We start from the raw sequence: 21,780 nt of genomic DNA, 5'->3' as shown, positions 1-21,780 counted from the left end.
TATTTCTAGACACTATATGAAAATAGCAGTAGAGATTCAAATGATTCATTTCTTGTGAACACGCTTTTACTGGTATTAATTAAAGTAAAAACAAATTGACTTTTAAAATTCACAAATTCCAAAATAAAATGGAAATTCAATATCTAGTACAAAACTTTAAAAAACCTCTGAGCTGATATCACTCCGGCAGTTTAGCTCAGACACAAACATATTGCTGTTTTTCCCTACAAATTAAAAACTTATAAGATTATATAAATGTGTTGGCAAGGGAAGAGTTAATCCTTTGAGAACAAAAGTTTCATCTATAATAATGTTTTGTTTAAACTTCAACTTGTGTATACCCGAAATTTGACTTACACTCACAAATACAATTCTACATGTAAACAGTAAATTACATAAACAGCTCACTCTTTATTAGCCAAATTGACCATTTTATAGGAACAAGCCTAAGTATATAAATATATACATGTATGTTTGTGTTTGCATACACACACATGCACATGAAACTGTTCCCAGAATTGCTAGTGGAACCTTGTCCCTTAATGTATCCTAAATCTGTATTTGCTCATTTGAAACCATGGAATTTATCTTTTTTATTATTATTATTTTAATATAGCATGTTATGGAGTACACACACAAAAAAAGAAGGAAACTGCTCTCACAGTGCTCCACAGAAGTTTTCATGTCCTCAGCTTCTGAAACATTTAAGAGTATTAAGTTGCTGGCAGGCTCCCGAGGAATTTTAAGGCATCTGTGCCTGTGCTACTTATTTTAAGCTCTGTCTCCCAATGTTATGAAATCAGCAGACTCTTTTGACTTTCTTAGTAATTCCATTTCATGTGGTTCTGGCTTTCAGGCAGATTCAAGAATGACATAATCGCCTTTTCCTACCCACAGGTTTTGCACTGTTGCTGTTGGTTACACCCTTCCAAGTAACGTGCAATACCAACCTCTGTGTGATCCCATATGCCCAGAAATGGAAGACAGCCCAGCAAAGATGACTAAAGCACAGACTCTTGGTTTTCTATTGATCACCACAGGTTGAGTAAGACTTCTTTGGGATTTGCCCTGTCAGTTAATATTATTTAGGCCACAGTGCAGTTCCTGTCAGTCCAACATCACGCTGCTTTCAAAGGAAGTGAATTGATTTCCCAATAAACTTTACCCCTGTTACTGAAGGAACAGCAGGTATCTTGAATGCAGTAGCAGAGAATGAACAAACTCAATAAAGTACTTTTTTTGTATTTTTTACTGTAGCTTTTATGCAAATGCACTCAAAAAATACAGAATTCTTCATTATCATAAAACAACCCCCTAGACCTTGGCTTGTATGTACTCACAAGCGCTATTGCAATCATACTTTGCATTATTAACAATACCGGATTCAAATACCAAGCTCCACAGCAACAGGATAAACATTATGGAGAAAAACCACTTTCTGGAGTTTGTTATGAACATTAGAGAATTAGAAGAAATTTACAGTCCAATCCCACTGTCCAATTTCACAAAGCCTCTCCTGACTTACCTGAAGACTTATGAGAGTGTTTGCACACATAAGAAATATGGCATGTTAACACAGCAAAGCCTCCAGCAAGGCATAGTGCAATAATAATGCACCATTGTAAGATGAGAGCAGCATGCAGAATGCCTTGTCCCAGACACAAATTCAGACTTTCAGAGAAAGAAGTATTTCTTTGCCCTTGGAAAGCCTCCAGAAGTTCTGCTTTTTACAGTTATGCTTTTCATGCTTGGTCAAATTTTCAAGTACTGCACAGCATCATGGCTGCTCAGACCTCTTAAACTCATGACAACTGAGAGGCAGTGGTCCAGATCAGCCTCAGGGCAATTTCTAACTAGTAGGCAATTACATTGCTGCTTTAAGAGCTGGCACTGAACTGCCAGGCAAATAAAAGAGCATGTGTCATGCTCAGGGAAACACCAGTCCATATCCAGAAGAAATGGAGAAGAATGCATCGAGTTATGACCATATAAATAAATGACCCAACCTGAAAAATTCTTACTTTCAATTTCCTTCTTTTCTTGGGAAATGACCCAATTCTGGGAAAAAAAAAACAACTGGGCAAAGTGAGGAAGTGACTTGGCATCAGGATGTGCAGTCTAAAAGATAGAAGACAGAGTTCCCATAGGACTTTTTTCATAATCAGGTACATGCATATCTCCACTTGGCCCTCTACTAAGTTTAGTGCAGCTGAGATTCATGCCTTTCTCTCACTCCCAGCAGTGTCTGATAATCCATTTGAACAGATATCTAGCAGGAAGAAAACTGAGATACACTAGAAAATGAGACAAATTGATCATGATGGTCATCAAAGAGTGAAATTCACTGCAACAGGAATTCCATGTGAAATGGATCCTTAGGATTTCTTCTTTCTCTAGACTCTGTTCACAGTGCAAGCCAAATTAACATTTTTGTTTCTGTGAAAAAAATTATCTGGCTGATAGGTTACAACATTTTTAAGAAAGGGCTAAGATGAAAATCCTATAAAATTCTACTTTGGTGCTATTAAAAAGTCCAAGGCACTCTAAAACATGTGCTTTCAAGGCGGTAGTTAAGTTCTAGTGAGTTTTAACAGATTTATCTGTTCTTTGCCGACAAAATAAAATAAAATATTATTTAGCTGGCTAAGCCCTTAAAATTTTACTAGGTATTTTTAAGTCTGTCTATAATGAGATCTATTTCTCCTAGTAATGCAATTATTGTTAATAGGTTTTCTGATACTAAGGAAGAAAACTGGTTTTAGCTGGTTTTAGTGGCATTGTAGTTATTTAAAACATTAAATTCACCTATCCACACTAACAGTGATGAGACATTTTAGTTTCTCATTAATGACATTAAACAAGCACTTTCAACAATATTTTAAAATCTTATACACCATATATTTTTTTACTATACATAAAGACAAGAGTAGCTACAAAAGTATCCAACTTCTACCATTATCTCATGGCAAGTAGATGATAGATATTTCTCTAGAAAGATGATAAAAGTCTTCCTAAACAAACAGGTAGAATCAATTGATATTTTATTTCTGGAGGATAGAAATCTGAAGCTCTTATCCAACTTTCTCTAACAGCCTTACCTTTGGGAACACTTGGGGCAAGTCACTCCATAGTGGTCAATCTTAATGGAAAACCAGAGCCTGAACTGCTGGCTAGAGCTGAGCACACAGAATAAACCCCTGGGTGCTGGGTTTAACAACACTCATGTTGTCTGTAGATGTGTTTTTTGAGAATTCTCAAAAAATATTGTCAAGAATTTTGCAAAGACAAAACATGTAGCAGCAGCATATTCACAAAAAGCTAAAGCCACTTTTAAAAATAATGGGAGAAAAGGACAATTCTGTGAGAAATACCCAGTTAATCAATAGACAGAAAATATCAGATTATCCACCTACTCATCAGAACAACTTGCATTGAAAATAGTACATTGTAATGAGTGACTCATGATGAATTGTACTCCATACTGGACAGGTAAAAACTGTATTTGTCAAAATAATTATTATTGTTAAAGTCATGTTCTCTTTTCTCTGTTTTTAAAATTCTTTCATGTCCAGTGCAAGCACTCCTGTCTTTAAAAGAGCTGAATTTGGTTCTCAGATTTCAAAAGATCAAAATAAAATAAAACAAGCCTTGGAAATTTTGGGATTTTAGTATTCCTAATAAAAAGACAAATTCCTGTATATATGTTTCAGGAAGTAGATGCAATGACAGTTGTCATCAATGTATTAAGCTTATATATCTCTGGTCCCATTTAAACTTGTGAGAAAAACTTATACTGACTGGAATGGGGGAAGTAAGAGTAATCCAGACTAATGTACTGAAAATCCTGTTACTAATTTTAAAACAGTTTAACAGAAGGAGTGTTCATGGTACCTATATATTACTGCATATTATTTATTGCACCATTTGGTTATTTTTCATGCCACTGGTGACATAGAAGAGACTTCACTGTGTTGAGCTGAAGCTGACATTTAAGTATTGCTTTTAAACCATGTAAGATTTCTTATTTAAAAATAACCTTGAAAGTTTGGAGGAAAAAATTAAATAATTCTATGAATTAAATCAATTTTACTGTCAATTTTTGCCCCATACAAAATTTTTTAAAGACTGTCTCTCAGATGGAAACAAGACTGTTTCATTCATTCATGGGCAATACTTTGGCTCCATGTGCATTTATATAAGTAAGAAGAATTTTGGACCTCCTTTCTATTACATCAATAAGCTTTTCAATTCCTTTTCTGCCTCCTTGGCTCTCCCAGTATATTTTGTCAAGGAACAAAGACTGGAGTAACTTCTCACGTAAACGCTGGCTCCTCAGCACTGAAACTGCAGATTCAGGGAACCTGGAAAAGAACAAAGAAATTCATCAGCTTTGCCATTACTCTGAATTGCAATATTTATGTTGTGCTTTAGCAATCAATTCTATGACTGTACCCTGCAACTCAGCAAATGTTCCATGCATGCTTAACCTTATGCATGTTAACTGTATCTTTTACAGCAGTGGGATTACTCATTTTAGGCACATCCTGTCAATGTCTTGACCAATGATATCTATTCCAGTAACTTAAGAGTCTCATACTCAGACTGGGAAGAAATACCAACCTTTTTACAAAATTATTAACTTAAAACTTACTCGTTGATTCCTTGTAGTATTTTGAAGTCAAGATTGTCCTCATTTCTGTCAAAGAAACCCTTATTGTCTACAAAGGCCAGGTGCCTTTGGTCATGCCTTCTCTGAACTATGTGTGTCAGGTCAACAGCATCCTGATCATTACATTTCAGCTTCAGTCCTTGCTGCATGCAGGAATCCTCCTTGAGAGGTTTGAATCCACAGCAGTTTCTGTCTAGTCGATTATAGATCTAAAACAAAGTACAGCAGAGTGTCAAGTGAAAACAATATCAAAGTACTTGGGGCAAAGTGCCACTGTAAGGCATCACTCACTAACAGAGTTGACAGGAAAGCAAGCCCAGGACAAGTATAATTAAAGTCAGCAGTGAAATGGCATTGAAGACCTGGTCCCCATACTTCATGTACTGCTAGAAGCAATGTCTCAGACTGTGTATTTTATCCATTTTATAGCCATGATTTGTTATGTCAGTAGAAATTCTTTGAAAATAATGGAACAATACCACTGTGTAACTGAAATAACAGGATGGTGAATACAATTCTTTTTTTTTCAGAAGGCTGTAGGGTTCTTTTTACATTTTCTCTGTTGGAGAACAATAGAAATAGCACAGTCTGACACACACAGAGGATCTTCATTTTGTGGAATCTCTTAGACTAACAGTACACAAAATAACTGAAAAGACTAGTAAGGGGCACAACAAACCATCCAAAGCTATAAAATGCAAGAGTAGTGAACTTATAATCATAGAGCAGCCTCCCTGAGTTGCACTGTAGAATAAACTTTAATGACATGATGGTCTAGGTTATTTTTTCCCATGCAAACCCTCGATTATTCATCACACAGCTCTTAGCTGGAAGGAATACACACATCTGGTCTAACTTTAGTGGTGTAAATGTTAAACATCTCTTTTGACTTAGTCATTTCTTTTCCCTTTCATAAACAATGAAGGGAATGAGGCACATCCAGAGCAATGGATGCCATTTTTGGATAATCATCTAATACAGGAAGGATAAATCACTCCTTGAAAGTGCTTCTACCCCTGTTGACTAGATGAGAGTAAATACTCAACATTGCCAGGGCCCTGAGTGCACAAATCAACCTGAATTGCCCTGAGAAGTCTCATCTGGGACTTCCACATACCTCACCTCTGCCTCTGGGCGCAGGAACCCCCTTTAAACTCAGGCCTGGCACCTCAGCCCTCTTCTGAGCCCTTTGAAGGGAGGAGTGGTTATCTGCTGCTTGTCCTGCTACCTGATGTTTCTGGGTTGCTACTCAGGGTTCATGCTTGTTGGTCTTCGAATTGCCTTGAAGCCTTGTCTGGGCCTGATGCTCACTGGACTATAAATCAGACCCATGGCTTTCACTATCCATCCTGCTGGGCTGCCTCTCCTGCTGCTGACCCTGCCCTAGAGCTGCCCTTGGCTTCAGCTCATCTTCCCAGAGAGCAGAGTTGTCCCTGCTAACAGGTAGTTAGAGAGTAGAAGTCTGGTCTGGAGGATCTAAGGCTGAATGAGTACATTATCAAAGGTAAAGCAACTTTCTGTCCTTCCTTCTTGTTTACTGCTAAGTCTTTACACTGCTCTAAGCACAAAAGCATTAATGTTCACATAAGCCTTCCAAAATTACAATTTTATTTTTGTGACATCCCAGTGAAATGGACTGTTAGGACTTTTGACCTGATGTAGAAGTAGGTTGCATGTTGAAATGAAAAGGCCTCCTATTTCATCAAATGAAAGTCTGAGAATTTGTTTGGGTTTAATTTTGGTTTGTTGTTTTTTTTATATGTAGTTCTACTGCTAGCAGTATTGCTGAAAGTGTTCGTTTTCAAATGTGAAAATCCTGAGGAAGAGATTTCTCTGCCTCTTTCTCCTTTCATGAGCACCATTCAGCATCTGCAGGTAGTAGAGTCTCTCTTGCTTCCACTGTTTAGGTCATGGGATCTCTTATTCAACTCATCCAAAGGTAAAAAAGTGAAGCAGAGTTGTTCTAGACAGACTCCTTTGATGTATAGACCTAATTCATCTGCACCACACTTCACTATGTGCATTAAATAGACAAGGAGATCATGTTCTACAGACAGCCTTTTCATAATATCTTCCCTCATTTCAGTGCCATTATGATGGGACACTGGAATTGATGATGCAGCCTTAATAGTTTAGCATGGTTTTTGTTATACATTTATGTATATAAGAGGTCTAAACCCCCAAAATTAAAGAATCAACTTTACATTTATGTCCTTATTTTGCTTGAGTTCTTGCAGAAGGCAAGTAAAGGTCAACTATAAGCATTTTTCACCCTGCTCCTATGTTTTATAGCATTTGAAACCAGAGATTAGGAACACCTATTATAGGAATCAAACCCATTCTTCTGAGGGAAGTATGTTTAACAGAAAATACTTTTCACCATTATTCTCTATTTCTAAATGACTCATGAAGCACAGATTTTTTTTTTTAATGCAGAACACCTCTTTACCTTTTTTTTTTTTAGAGTCTTCTTCTACTGACAAAAAATGTTAAAGTTAAGTATGAGAGCATCCAGATAAAATTTTGTTTTTAATTACCATAAGGCCCACTTTCACTCACTATCTGGCATGCATGTTCTTGTCTGGTAGGGAACCAGAGGCATAAATCACTCTGATACCAGCTACTAGTACAACAGCAATTTGTTTCTTGTCATGTAAAGTTCAATCCTCTTGTACCTTATTTTAAGATCCAGCTCCTTCTGGATAATAGGAGCTCTACTATGAATATCACAAACTTTTCTTAGAAGACCCTAAAATCAGAAATCAACACAGAACTCATAAGAATTTTTAAACTGTTAAATGAGAATATAATGGCATGAAAACAATAACTCTGACACAATCTGTGCTATTCCTATAGGACCCTTACTGTTTAGCAGCAGACTAATCCATGTACGACTTTATACCCATTTCTAAGCATTACTTGCTCATAATGGGACTAAAGATGGAGTTATTAGACAAGTGGTAATCTATTTTTGGAGAATAATTGAATGCTCTGTCTAATGTAACAAATATGCAAAAATATAACTAAAAAAATTGGAGACATGAGTTCATTCTCTAACAGGACTAAGAAGAACAGGGATAAGCTATGCATAAGCCAAGCCATGACTGCTAAATTTCAAGAAATTTCGCCCTATTAAAAGCCAAATTATGTGAAAAACCAAACACAGTGCTTAAAATTAGCACTTGATGCAGTTTTAAACACACCAGTAAGTGCTGCAGGAGGCTCAGTCACCTGTACCTATCCGGCAGGTAAGGACAACTTAAAGCAGTGCCATATCTCAGGAAGCCATAAAATCATCTTCCAGATATGAGATTCAGTTCAGGCCTTGTTAATGCAGGTAGTGTATTAATATTCTACTATATAATCGCTGTAAGTGTAGCCACACACTACACCACTGGGCAGTGCCCTCATTTGGTGTTAACTGGAGAGCTAATGCTCATGTGAAGTACTTAATCAAGGAGCAGCAGCTATATCATTCAGCAGTTGCTGCTCTACTCCTTCCTGGCTAAGTCACTGGCTACACTTTTTAAAAAAAGGCAAACTAGCAACTACAGCTATCTTGATCCAGATTGCAGCTCACCAAAACCTCTGGGGGCTGGGGAGGTGCAAGAAGGACCACACAGTAAACAGAGATTTACAGTTGTGAACACAGTCAAGATCTTTTTCTTTTGGAGAAAAAAGGAGTGAAGGAGAAACAGTATGCCTGTCTCAAGGTGAAATAAAACAAGTCAAAAGCCTTTGCTTCCTCTTTAAAAGGAAATTAGTCAGTTATGTTCCTGATCTCTTTCCCTGATTATAAACTGCATTTTGGATATTTTAATCATAAGAAAGAACCAGAAATAAATTCAAACTATGCAGATACATCTCTTTCCCATTAAAAAAAAATGAAATAGACTAAAATTACGTTTTCTAAGAGTCCTATGTTTGCTCACATGATTTTTGAAGCAGATAGTTGTGCTCAGTAAGTGATTTACCTGCAGAAGAAAATCGAAAAGTGCCATCTTGGACCACTCATGATGGTGGATTTCAGTACAGCCCCACTCAGCTTTGGGAACTTTACCATTCTGCCAGCATTTCTGCTTCAACAGCTGCTGATATCGTCCCCATGTTAACCTCACTGAAGAATGGGTACTATTATCCGTTGGACTCAGTGAGGAATCCCAGAGAATAACAGGACAGGCTTGACCACCTGAAAAAAGAAAAAAAACATCATTAGTATAGTGCAATACTGTCAGTCTTATTTGACTTTTCTTTAGACATTTTACAGATCTGGCAGGAAAAACAGCCAGGGACTAATAACTTGACATCCTTTGGTCAATGTGGTCTTATTCTACATCCAACACCAGCCACCACAGGAACAAAAGCATAGGCATAAATGCCTTCAGTGGACAGAAGGTTTTTCCTGTTTGAAGCAAGAGACTAATGTACAAAATCGTGTACTAAACTAAACTATTACAAAGTTTCTAGGTAAATTAAGAGCCTACACTCTGAATCAACAATGTAATTTCCCTCTGATTCCAGTGAACTGCTGATTTTCAAGAGCTGAAAACATGTCAAAGGCATTTCTTTCTGCATAATGGATATAGAAACACTGCAAATTCTATACTCAAAGTGGGTTTATTTTATTATCTTTAGTATTTTAGACCTTAAGTATTTATGCCTTCAGAGCTCTGAAAAGATATATGAGAATACTAGAATGTGTGAGTTTAGCATGAATAAACACCTTGAAAAGTTTGGGGGGTTTACCTAGAGATGAGATCTGTTTTGTATAGCAGATATTTTGGCCAAATTCTTTAGTTCCTCTGGGTAAAGAATATTCTGCTCTTCCCTGAAACAGAGAAAAGGGACTTCTCTTTGGTGAACTCAGGTGTTCAGAATTCTCAGTGAGAAGAAACCTCATCAAAGAATTTAAAATGAGCTTTCTCAGTATAAGAACTGGCAAATATATTTCATGAAATGTCAAGTAACAAATGTATCTATCTTCTTGGGAAAGTGGAACTCTCCTTTTATTATTGATGCAATGCTACTGCTGCGTTAAACTGTCAAGGACCCATGACTGACTGTGGCTTGTACACACATTAAAACAAAGAAATTCTTTACATTTTTGAGTGCGTAGACAAAAGACCAAAATATGTCTTGGTACAGAGAGGAAGAACCATTTATCTGCAAAGCTGCTGTTTACTAAATAACAAGTGCTCAAACGCACATAAAGCTTTAAAAATTATTCATATTCATCTTGAAGGTCAACGAACTTAAAGTCTACACTATTGCACAATTTACTGCATAGTTAAAGGCAGCCTAAACTGTCTCTTTGTCTTCCACATGCCCATGGAGACAGAGACAGATTTGAAAAAAAGCTTTCAGAAACTCACATGGAGGCAAAAGGTCCAAGCTGCTGATGTGAATGTTCCACTTGTAAGCAGCCAGGACTGTGAAAAACTATCTCCATACAGCTGAATCAAAAAGCAACTTGTTCAAAGGATGCTGACTGGTCTAAAACAACAAGTGAGAAACTATCTTTGCCCATACCTAGCACTGAAACATATGTAAAGTTCCATCTTGTGCTCATCAAAAAAGCATGAGCGGCCCTGCATGCAATCAAGCCCAAGAGAAAAACTAATTCCTTTCCAAAACTAAAATGTACTTGATCTTCTCTCTGCCATGGCTTGCACATACAAGGTAGTCCTTCCCAAGCCAAGACAAGCCAACCTAAACCAACATGCAGCTTCAGCACCTCTTTAACTTCCTTCCCAGTTGTCCAACGCTTTCTTAGAACACAGAGTGTGTTCTTCTATTAGGAACATCAATCTCTCTTTCATTATCAGTATTACCTTTATCAGCAGCATGCTCCATACTCTTTCCTCCATTGAAAAAAAATGCTGAGCACTCCTGAAAATCAGGCTTCTCCTCTACTGAGATTCCTGAATAAGTATTTAGGTAACTAATTTGGGAAATCTTACCCATTTCTCCATCGCTCTTGCTCTGGCTCCATTATCTACATTGAAGATGACTTTAGCCAAGTTAGGTCAACTATTGGCTAGGCTTCTTTTCCCAGAGAGTTGGAGAAAGTCTATATAAGCATTGGAAATTGTCACAAAAAAAGGATTCCTTTCTTCAGGACCAAGCTTGATCTATTATTTTTATATCTCCAGTAACAGCTTATGTAACTATTCATGAATTTTTCCACAAACCAAATACATAAACAGTCTTCTAACAAAACAAACATCTCCTGTCTACCCAAAAAGGACATGATAAACAACAGTAATATAAATACTTGAAAAATATTAATAATATCTTGCCAGTTTCCACTAAGATACAAAAACATTTTTAAAAGACTAAGGTTAAATGCAGGAAATGTTTGCATTTCAGAGGAAATGGGGGCAGAAAAGATGAGCCAAAATATAATCTTTCAACTCTGTAATATAAATTGAATTACAGGAATATGAAACAGCAGTTTCAATAAAGAGCTGTGACTCAGATTTTTGACACTTGCAGGAAAAACATGAAGATTCCGAATTAAAGCAGATAAGGGGTCTGATTCACAGCTGCATGAATTGGCATGACCATAATGAAATAAGTGGAGCTCTTCTGATTCAAACCTTGTGAGGATGGGGTTCAAGTCACCTGAATAGTGAAGAGACCTACAGCCAAAACTGAGAAGGTTGAGTACACTTCAGAATAAGTCCAGTGTATTCTGTACATCCTTCTTTCCTAGTCAGCTTTATATATTAACACCAAGGGCTGCTGCTTTTCTTTTGTTGCAGCTGCATTGCACTGAATCTCCCCCAAAGCTCAATGGTTTCATTTTACTTTCATCTGCCACTTTAGATCTGTATATCTACCTAACCATCCAAAGGCAATTTGCAAAATTCTATAGGAAAGATTTTTCAGAACTCATGTTGAAACCAGCTTCCTAGCAAATCATACACATCTTCGAATATCAAAATATTTCTAAAATGTCTTTGCTAAGTTGAATAAGCTAACACAGACGAAACCTCAGGCTGCTGAGACTAGACTACCTCAAGGTACTCAAACTGCTTCACGTGCAGCTAAGTAATGTATCACTGCATGCCTTCTTCAATATAGGCATCATCTTAGATATCCACACTCCATATCACTTCAAAAATAGTCTGCATTCTTCTTCATCACATTTTGCTCTTGCAAATATCACACTCATCTTGTGCTCTAACTTGCAGCTACAGCATTTTTTCTAACTTTCTTAAAAGAAAATAATTTCAAACATGCCCCATAACAGCAACACTAAAATCAGAAAACCATTCCTGAGGTAGCTAAAGCCCTTTCTCAAACTCATCATTGTTCACTATAAGGCAGTACAGCTTACCACTGCCACATTTGCAAGGAGCGGTTTAGCTGCTCATATAGGAGAGGGCAATTTGAAGGAGAGGGTAATTTAGTGCAGAAAATGAGAGGGACTAACATACAGATCATTACTTGATTTTGAGAGTTTAAATTCTGAGGGAAAATATAAGGGACAGAAGCAGAAAGCAGAGAGAATTTAGGCCATTTATTTTTCTTTCTTCCGTGTGCAACTCATTGCAATGTTTTTGTCCTGTGCTCATATAGATGTCAGTATTAAGGAATGCATGAAATGTGCATTAGTTGCTCTCTAGACTATGGACTGCATTGTTGCTTATTCACAAACTTCTCTACCCAACAGAATATTGGAAATATTCTCTTACCCCTCTGAGAGGTACAGCACTGTAGGGAAGTATTTTAGAGTACCCTGCATGCATAAAGCAGTCTTGGGTTGGGGTTTTATTCTTTGCCCTGACATTAGTGATTCATAACATGTTATGCTTTTGCATAACTTTTGATGAGATGGCAAGGACAGTCTGATAACACAGGGTACAACAAGGAAAAGCTTATGGCTCCATTTATCATCACGTAGAGGCCAGTAAAGCAAAATGACAAGTGCAACCAGTGGAGCTATCTATCACATCATTCAGCTATTTGCACTAAATCATGCAAACATGAAAGGTGTTATTCAAAGGAAGAGTCTTGCATGTTTGGGGGTGACAAAAAGAAAGAGGTTCTGGACAAATAGTGGGTTCGATCTTTAGCTAAAAAAAAATTAAGCTGAATTGAGTACACCTGTTTCTGTTCTCTTCAGCACAGAATAAAACATATTTAACCAAACTTAGGTTATCAGAAAGTCAGAGGGGAATAGAGGTAGTCGACAGCATGCAGTAGTTCAGTCCCTCAGCAAGTGGTGCTGAGCAATAATAATATATAGTATTATTACATATAGTGCCAAAATATAATTATATATAGTACCAAAAGCTGAATAAAGAGCTCTGCCTTGTTGCTATGATCCAAGGAACCAGAGTGCTATCCTTACAGCTGTCAGCTGCAACAGAGAAGCAGCCCTGCTCCAGCTCATGTTAGTCCTGTTGTAGCTGAAGCCCTAACAAGCATTGCCATCGTCCTACCCTGAAAATTCGATTGCTGAGCTAGAGGCAACACGTGCAGTCATTTTACTTAGCTTCTGTGCAAAGGTAATTAACATAGGGCTGCAACACCAAGCAACGTCCCTTATGTCTCCTCTGTTCCTCAGATTAGGGTTATGAAATAATAAAGATTTTCATTACTGTGGTATTAATGTGACCATCCCAAAACGCAGACACACAAGATTCAGCCTCCATTGTCTCCAATAGACACAATTTTATGATTATTTCTTGTTGTTTTACAGGTTTGTCCTTCTTTGTTTATAGATGTTTTGGAGCTCTCGACATTTTTCACAACATGTAGGTAGCAATGGGAGGAAAGAATGATTGCTTGCGTATGGCCAAAATCAGGCTCTTTTAGACTGTTACACTAAACTCAAAGGGGCTTTTCCTACCTGTACTTCCCAGGCATGTATGTTCAGAAAATGCATCGCAAAAATATGAGACAGTTATCATACCTGATTTTTCCATCCATGATAGAAAAATTAGACAAATGATAAAAACATTCAGTTAACACTTAAAAGCTCTGACAATTAAGTAGGGTAGGTGAGGGTAGCAGACAGGGGACTTGAGTACAGTGTTCTGATAGACTTTAGACAAAAAATCAGAGGCAGATTTATGAGAATAAGGGAGACAGAACCTGTAGAGGGATTCACTAAGCAGTTCTTTGAAACTGCTTTTGACAAAATGAATGACAGTTTTGAAAAGCCCATTTTTTAAGATTTTAATGCTACATCAAACACGTCTTGTTAGATCACATCACAACTGGGGCAAGCAAAAGGGATGTGTCAGGGAGAGAGATGTGTCAGCCCAGAAATAGTGTACATTCATACACACATGCACAGTCTTTAATCCTGCATTACTTGCTTTCCCATGTGAATAACTATTTTACAAAAGTCACTCTGTAAAAAACTTTACAATGCCCACCTAATCTTAACTGAAATTCATATGCATCATAGAAATGAGCTAATTGTTCATATTATTTTTAAGAATATATTTTTGCTCCTTTGCTCAACACAGATATTCTCAGATTATGCCCAACACAAGCACATCAATAGTAAAGAGCTCAAGTAGTTGTTAGGCATCTGAGCTCCAGCATATTTCCAGGCTAAAGAAATGGTGAGAGACAAGGTACAATCACTGTTCCAAATGCTCTGTTCAGCTTTTAGCTGGAAAAAATGAAGTGAGACCAAAATAATGTTATTTCTCTTCTCATCACCTAGCAACCCTCCTCTTGCAATAGGAACATAGTCAGTTATGAGGAAGAGAAAATTAAAGAGGGCAGAACAACACACTCTGTCACAGACAGCCTAAAACACACCGTAAGGTGACAGACAATGAGCAACACAATGCACAATTAGCCTAACAGCAGTTTTCCAAGCTTTGCAGTCTGTCATCGCCACAGCCACACTATGCAGAGTTCCTCCAACCAAGCTACCTTAATGCCTTAGGACTGCTCTATAGCAATAGATGTTGCTCCTAAAAATAAAATAGGCATAATGTATCTTCCATGCTCTGCAACTACGAATAATATTCAGAAGCCTCTAAGCTGTTGTTCCTAGAGATTCATTCACATTGTTGTACAGGCTGCCAAAGGGAAGGTTTACAAAGCAGGAAGAAACTGGACATCACTGGATTGTCTTCCTGCTGACAGACTTTACAAAGTCATTCTTGATTACTTTTCTTTTTAAGAAATGCAGACTGATATAAAAGTATTTGGTATAAGCTAATTTCAGCAGCAAGAAATGAACAGCAAAAACATAGCTAGCTACTTTTTCAGTGATTCATTAAAATGCAACATAGTCCTTTTGGACTGTGATTTGTGACTGTACAAAAATAGCAGTTATGCTGAAGACATATTTAAGAAGGTAGCAATGTTAAAAGTAGACTTCTAACTCACATTACATGTCTGAAACTTACCTTTAATTTCACTAAAGGTTAGAAATCAAATTTTTAATTGAAAATTCTATGCCAATCATGTAAAACCCATATTGAGATATTTACTGCGCACATTTCTTTGGATAATATATAGATGTGTGTAGTTAACCTCAAAATGTACAGCAAGATCCACTGACATGTAGTTTATTTGGTTTTTAAGTACCAGAAGAGAGGGAAGCACTTTTTAAAAAATTTTCAGTTCCCAAGGGGATTAGTACCATAGAAGTAGATTCAAGCTTCTGCAGGAAAGTTCCCTACCTCTCTGAGTAGATTATCTGCCTAAATACAACCCCTCTTTCCTACCACCTAAGAGATGAATTTTTGTGCCCAGTTTCAATAGTATTTGATTGAAATCAATTCTAAAAGATGAGAAAACTTTTTTAAAAAAACATCAGAAATACCTACTGAATCATTGAGTATTCTGGAACCTCTTTCACCAGTTTCATTTCAGGCAGTTTCTACAATTTCATGCAACCTACGGATTACACTCTTTTTTCTCATTCCAGATTCTCATGTAAGAGAAATTGTTACTGCCCTCAACAACTCAATGGTATTTGACCTAAACTTTGGGGTACTGCATCCTTTGGACAGGATAACAGGATAACTGCACTGCAGAAGTTACACCAGCTTTATTTCCCTCTACCAATAGGGTTAGCTCTTGGGCTCTCGGGAGTTAAAGGTGGTGGCTGCTGCCCCATGGCTAACATGGGAGGGGAAAGGAAACATCTGCGCCCCATCTGCAAGCTGAAAACCATAGGAATGTGTTACCTTGGAAGAACTCTGATCTCCTGCTTACAGAAGGTAAGCTCCTGTTTAGCCCCAAGATCCTATCCAAATGAAAGGCAAACACTTCGCTCATGTCGAGGGGTCTTTTGACAATCCCACAGTGTCCTTGATCACAAGCAGTTCCTGTGGTGCTGGGACCTCCTGCAAACACTACCAGGACTGCTTTGTGTGAAGGTACTTCTTGGATGCTCTCTATCGGAGAATCTGCCAGCATTCGCATGTTTAGGATGTCATTTTTGCTCATCCACGAGGGAGAGCTCTCACTGTAAATCCTGATATTGCTTTCCTCAGGCTGGGGCTGTGCCTTCACAGCTCCAGAAATCGTCCCGGGTCTCCGGTGACCCCTCTCCCCGATTGCCATTCCTCTATGTCTCTGTTCATCCAGCTGGTACTTTCTCGTCTCCAGAGCTACTGCTGCTCCCATTGTGCCCGTGGCATGCATGGCCCTCCCTGGCTGTTGGGCAAAGGCCTCTTCCAGGCCCATAAAAGTGGCTTTTGGAAAATGTTGCCCATAGGACAAAGGTGTTGCATTTTTCTTCCTGCGCTTTGGCTTCACTGTGCCTCTGATATTGGCAGGCTTGCTGCGCTTGGACCGCAGGGTGATATAAACTACATTGGGTGGCAGCAAGGTCCCATTGCTACCCAGCTGGGGTTCCTGGAAATTGGGTGGTGACAGGGTGCCATCCAGTGGGATGCCCAGAAAAGGAGTTTGGGCTGCATCCTGGAGACTTCTGGAACTGATCTTTTGATGTCCTCCTTTGTGCTGGGGTAAAACATGACCAACCTGACTGACGAGGAATCCCAGGTAGATCACACAGGCGGTGCCCACAAGCAGATTTCTCCTTGTCCTTGGGCGCCTGCAAGTCCAGAGCCTCAACACCCGCGAGGGGCACAGGCAGCAAATAAACAAGTTTTTGATTTTACTTTGCTGATCAAAGGTGGTCATTTCTCTGGTGAATCCACATGATGATAACAGCATAAAGTCTTCAGTGCATTACAGCCAGGATGATGATGCATGATTTTCCTTCCCCAATTTCTATTTCTTGTTTTCCAACTAGCTTCCAGCATGGGTGATGGACAGAGGCTACTGATATGCCTGGGAAAGTGGTTAGCACTAAGGATGCTGACACTCCACCTTCTCAAGCTGTTAAATTCTTATCAGCCACCACAGGGAAAGTGATTGGTTTCAGAGAATGAATGGAGCCAGCTGCGTAAGCAAAGTTTACTGACTTGTAGTCTAAAAGATCTGATGTATCTCCTTTACAAACTGCAAAAAGAAAACAGTAATATTTCATTTCATTACTCACATGTGGCATCTGTGGTTCTACATTTTCCAGGGAAAAAAGTTCCAGATGAGACAGTATGCATGTAGAAATTTGTCAAGATACACTTTCTCATTACAGTATAAATTAAACACAAAAATCATTAAATATAGGCTCAATTTGTAATCTCAGCTGGCTGTATTACAGCATTAGAAGAAAAGCTTGTCAAACTCAGATCATTATCTTTTTCTTATGAGATAAAGTTTTCACTAAACCTTAGCTTATGGAAATGTTGTAAATTATCCAAATATTAACACCAGTAACTGTAGTAGTTAAATATGCACATATTCATTAATATAAAAATATATTAGCATTGCCAAATTTCTCTAGTTGACATGAATATAATTCACATAATTCATAAACACACATTAAAAATGAAAGATAGTTAATTCTCCTCACACTTCTGAATCTATAAAAAGTATCTAGCTATAGTTTTAAAATTAAATGACAGTGGCTGATACCTCTTTCCAAAGAAACAAAGATAGAATAAGTGCACATTGTATGTATATTGCTATAAAAATAAAATTTCTTACCTATTCAGCTTGACACATCCTTTGTTCTGGTAAACTCCTTAGGTCAATAAAAGTAACTGAGCTGGCGTCTAGCACATATTTCAGTTTTAAGTATGGTTCACATTTAAGTATTTCATTGCAAGCTAAGTACAATTTGGAAGCTAACTTTACTGAGAGGTGGTTTGCATATGAACTGCTATAAACTTACATGAACCTCACGTTATTAAAAAAAAAAAAACAACAACCCCCACACACAAAACCACAGCAACTTCTATTTTAAATTCTGTAATGAAAAGTTCTGTGAAGTATATGCCTTCCAAAAGTGCATTCCATCCATTTCTAACTCCTGAGGGCCCTCTAGTGCACTGCATGCAAATGTACTGAAGAAATTCTCTCTTCCACGTTTAGGTTCGTTTACTGAACTTTTTAATTTAAAATATTCCCTGCCCTGGATTTTAGAACTTTTGGGAATCATATATTCTTGTGGTGAGCAATTAAAAACAGATAGGGAATTTTTAAATTCTATTTATGTGCTACTAAACAGCTCAGCAGTGTTTCCTATGTGTGCTTTCCAAAGAGTGGCGTAGCCTAATCACTACACAGCTGGGAAAGTTGAGGCAGACAGAATTTAAGAGCCTGCGCCCCCTTTAAGCAGCGAGACACTGGCAAAGCTCTGACTTCTGTCTCCTTGCCTAGTCAAAATATAAAATAATGAAAATTATATGTTCACTGTAATTCAAGCTAATGGAGATATTCTCTTCTCCACAGTTAATAGGAAAGGGGAATAGACAATTAAGGAATTAGTTTATGTTTCATATTGGTCCAATCTGAATTTATAAAACTTTGTGAGTGGATTTTTTCACAAGTCATAACTTTTCTTTACGTTTTTGTCTAAATATGTACTATCAAGTTAAAATTTCAGCATCCATGCCCATTACCAGTGAAAGAGCCTTCATATCATCTCCTTTATCCAAATCTGAGTTTTTGGAGGAATCAGGGTTGTAAGAAATCTCTCCATCCACTTCAGTTCTTCTCCCTTTTTTATTTTTTAGTTCAAATGTGACTGATGGGATATATCCCAAGCAAAAAAAATCAATTCAAAAAGCTCCAGACAAGTTGCTTGAGTCAGAAATGCATCAGACTGTAACAATTGTTTCCAAATGCCCTGTTCTTGCATGTACTCAGCACTGTGGCCTGTCCATTACAACCAAGCAGCGCCAAAACATGGTACATTCCAGTTACTAACAGCTTTCCTATGCTATAACATTTCTCCACAATTGAAATTTTGGAATCTGTAAAATCTTCCTACTGTAATTCTTTAGAGATTATCTGGAAGAAATTATAGATGGATATGGAGAATTGTTCTTCCTTCCTCGTTTCATTTGTAAACTTATCATAACGTGGTGTAACCACTGATGTACAGTATTGACTGCTGAGGGGTTTTTTGAGGCTTTCTCATGCACCAGCACGTTCTTTGGAATAGATGGTGGTAAAAATTCAACAAAATGGAATACAGTATCTTGTTAATTTAGCAGATATTTGCTCTAATTTTAGACATTTAAAAGCTAAAATATCAAGTGACTTTTTTTTGGTTTTTTTCAGCTCTTGTGGTGTACAGCTCCAGTACCCTACTAGATAGATACCATGAAATAATTAAGGCTATAATGACTATGGAGTTGTTTGGAAAACAAACATTTCTTCGTGTTTCAGGAAAAATGAAAAAAAAATGTTCCTTGTTCAGGTGGGTCGTATTCTTCTTTCTGGAATTATTCTAGACCAAAGCTGGAACAAGTCACTAAAGGGCACTACTGAGCTAAAACAGTACTTCCTCTGTGGTCATAAAATATGCAAGACATATTTTTAGATAGAATAGACTGAACATGGTTATTGTCTGACCAAATTCCAGCCTATGTTATTTCACTTTGCCTACCTATATTTAGCCTGTAATGTCCATTAGATTCTGTATTTGTTCTTTGCTCTAAACTGTATCTGAGATACCGTCATTTGCATCCATTAAACTCAGCTTTTTATGTAATTTTTTCATATACCCATATTTCATGGTCAGTGTTATCCCTTCCTAAGGTTAGGAACACAGAAATATAAGAACTAATATAGGAAAATAGCAGTAGATGGAAGAGGGGAATTTAAGAAGTATTTTCTAGTCCTTCACAGTCCTAGGTGTAGTTTGCAAATGTAAATAAATAAAAGAACTGAATATTTGCAATTATTTTCTCCCCCTCCCCCTTTTTTTTTTGTTTTGTTTTTTTGGTTTGGTTTTGGTTTAACCTCAGAAATTCATCCCCACCTATAAATGCATTTGTAGAGGAAACCAGATCAACCTGTACTGATGGGGAGAACTGTGACCCAGGGTGCTGCTGATCATGCTGGACAAGCTACAGACTCTGAAACAGCTGGTGGCCTGCACTGCTGCCAGTCTTCCTAGCCAACAGCCTATGGCCAATCTGCAGGAGACAGGTGGACTGTATCAATGACCACCAGGCACAAGCTCCTGCATCTTGACTTGTCTTTATCCCTGGATACCTGAAATGATGCAGTCACAGACTAGGCTCCTTAATGTGCTCTTGCTTTCTATATGCAGGCAATTCAACATGAAAGATTAATATTGTTCTTAATACTTTTCTTCTAAATAACATAATATAACACATATACTTGCACTGCCTTTAGAATTCCTTTTTTTCCGGGCTACATTTGTTCCTCTTGGATGCACTATAGCTAAACTGTTTCCATAGAGACGTTCTGCAGTTCAGCTCTAAATGACACATGTACAGACATTTATGTTAAAGTGATTGATAAATGGTGCATTCCTAGCTTTACTGGATCCAAGGGGATGAGAGCTTATTCTCCAGAGAAAAACCATAAATTCTTATTATGGAAAATGCAGATTTGATTTGCAAAATATGAAGCATTACTTTAGAAGGCTCATGCAGTCTTTGTAAGGGGATCAATTTGGGCTGCCATCTGGTAGCTGTACTTCAACAGTACAGAGAGAAATGTTTGCTTCATGACTAAACATGCTGACTAATAGTCTGTGCTTTAGCTGGTTTGGATCAAATCCTTACAGGGAAATCTGCAAAAATCTCTTCTTGACAGCATATAAAAGGTTTTTTCCCTACTTGATTTTGGTTGCCAAAAAAACACAGGGGCTTCCAGAGCAACTGGTGGTAATTTTTGTGCTTAAGAGAACAAACCCTGGATGCTCTGACCAGCCTGGGGGCTTGCCTTGCCTTGCTGTGCACTACAGGCTGCTGCATGGCCTTGAAATGTCCCTGCCTTCCCTGACATGCCTGCCCCCCTCAGCAGGTGCCTGTGACCCCCCAGCCCCGTGGAAGCCCCCCAGCAGTCAGGGAGGCCTTAGGAGCAAGAGAGGACCTTTAAGGAGACCACGCTATCCCCTGTGGGAACAGTCCCATCTTTGAACCATGGCTGTGTTGCTGGGCAAGTGCTACCAAAACTTGGGTGCCTTTTCTGGAGCACAGGTCTTAAGTGCAGGAGCTGAAGGAGGAGCTGGGGTTGTTTAGCCTGGAGCGGAGAAGGCTCAGGGGTGAGCTTATGGTTCTCTACAATCACCTGAAAGGATGTTGTAGCCAGGTGGGGGTCACTCACTTCTCCAAGTCAACTAGTGACAGAATGAGAGGACACAGCCTTTAACTGCAACAGAGGAGGTTTAGGTTGGACATTAGAAAGAATTTTTTCACAGAAGGGGTCATTAGACATTGGAATGGACTACCCAGGGAGGTGGTGGAGTCACTGTCCCTGGAGCTGTTTAAGTAAAGACTGGGCGTGTCACTCAGTGACATGGTCCAGTTGGCACAGTGGTGGTGTCATAGGTTGGACTCTACGATCTCAGAGGTCTTTTCCAACCTGACTGATTTTGTGATTCTTTCATGTGCAGTTACAGCACAGCATCGGCCTGTGAAGTACACGGGAGCACTTCACCACGGCGAGAACTGTCTCATCGGCTACCGCTTACGGCCGGGAGGGGCAAGGGCGCTTTTGTCACAACGTCAGTGCCTTAATTTAAGGTTTCTCTCAGTGTTTGTCCCCCCATAGACAGGAAGCCGACGCCC

At 38.3% G+C, this 21,780-nt stretch overlaps 1 protein-coding gene across 3 annotated transcripts; it reads right to left on the bottom strand.

Annotated features, from left to right (window-relative positions):
• Positions 1–391: 391 nt before the first annotated feature.
• On the bottom strand, positions 392–20,997 carry GASK1B (golgi associated kinase 1B). 3 transcript variants are annotated; one of them, XM_027636138.1, is made up of 5 exons: positions 20,902–20,997; positions 15,841–17,125; positions 8,644–8,858; positions 4,652–4,878; positions 392–4,361 (listed from the first exon to the last, which is right to left on the bottom strand). In XM_027636138.1, exons 2-5 carry the CDS (start codon positions 16,835–16,837, stop codon positions 4,154–4,156), a joined length of 1,647 nt encoding a protein of 548 aa, XP_027491939.1. In that variant the 5' UTR covers positions 16,838–17,125; positions 20,902–20,997; the 3' UTR covers positions 392–4,153. The 3 variants fall into 3 exon arrangements, with proteins under 3 accessions (XP_027491939.1, XP_027491937.1, XP_027491938.1); XM_027636136.1 differs by lacking the exon at positions 20,902–20,997 and adding an exon at positions 17,714–19,296; XM_027636137.1 differs by lacking the exon at positions 20,902–20,997 and having other exon boundaries at positions 15,841–17,414.
• Between the last annotated feature and the right edge of the window lie 783 nt (positions 20,998–21,780).

Source organism: Corapipo altera, unplaced genomic scaffold (assembly GCF_003945725.1).
Source record: "Corapipo altera isolate COAL_440 unplaced genomic scaffold, ASM394572v1 22b, whole genome shotgun sequence".
Classification (NCBI taxonomy): Eukaryota; Metazoa; Chordata; class Aves; order Passeriformes; family Pipridae; genus Corapipo; species Corapipo altera.
The sequence above is the reverse complement of the archived record's forward strand: the minus strand, read 5'-3'. Positions and strand labels throughout refer to the sequence as shown.

What these genes read in the sequence shown, in the direction of transcription:
- GASK1B (XM_027636138.1), bottom strand. Translation starts at nt 16,837, where the DNA reads ATGCTGTTATCATCATGTGGATTCACCAGAGAAATGACCACCTTTGAT. An exon ending in GAGATCAGAGTTCTTCCAAG is followed by an intron (nt 8,859 to 15,840) that starts GTAACACATTCC and finishes TTCTTTTTTCAG; the next exon opens with GTGGTCAAGCCTGTCCTGTT. An exon ending in ATACTACAAGGAATCAACGA is followed by an intron (nt 4,362 to 4,651) that starts GTAAGTTTTAAG and finishes GTTCTTTTCCAG; the next exon opens with GTTCCCTGAATCTGCAGTTT.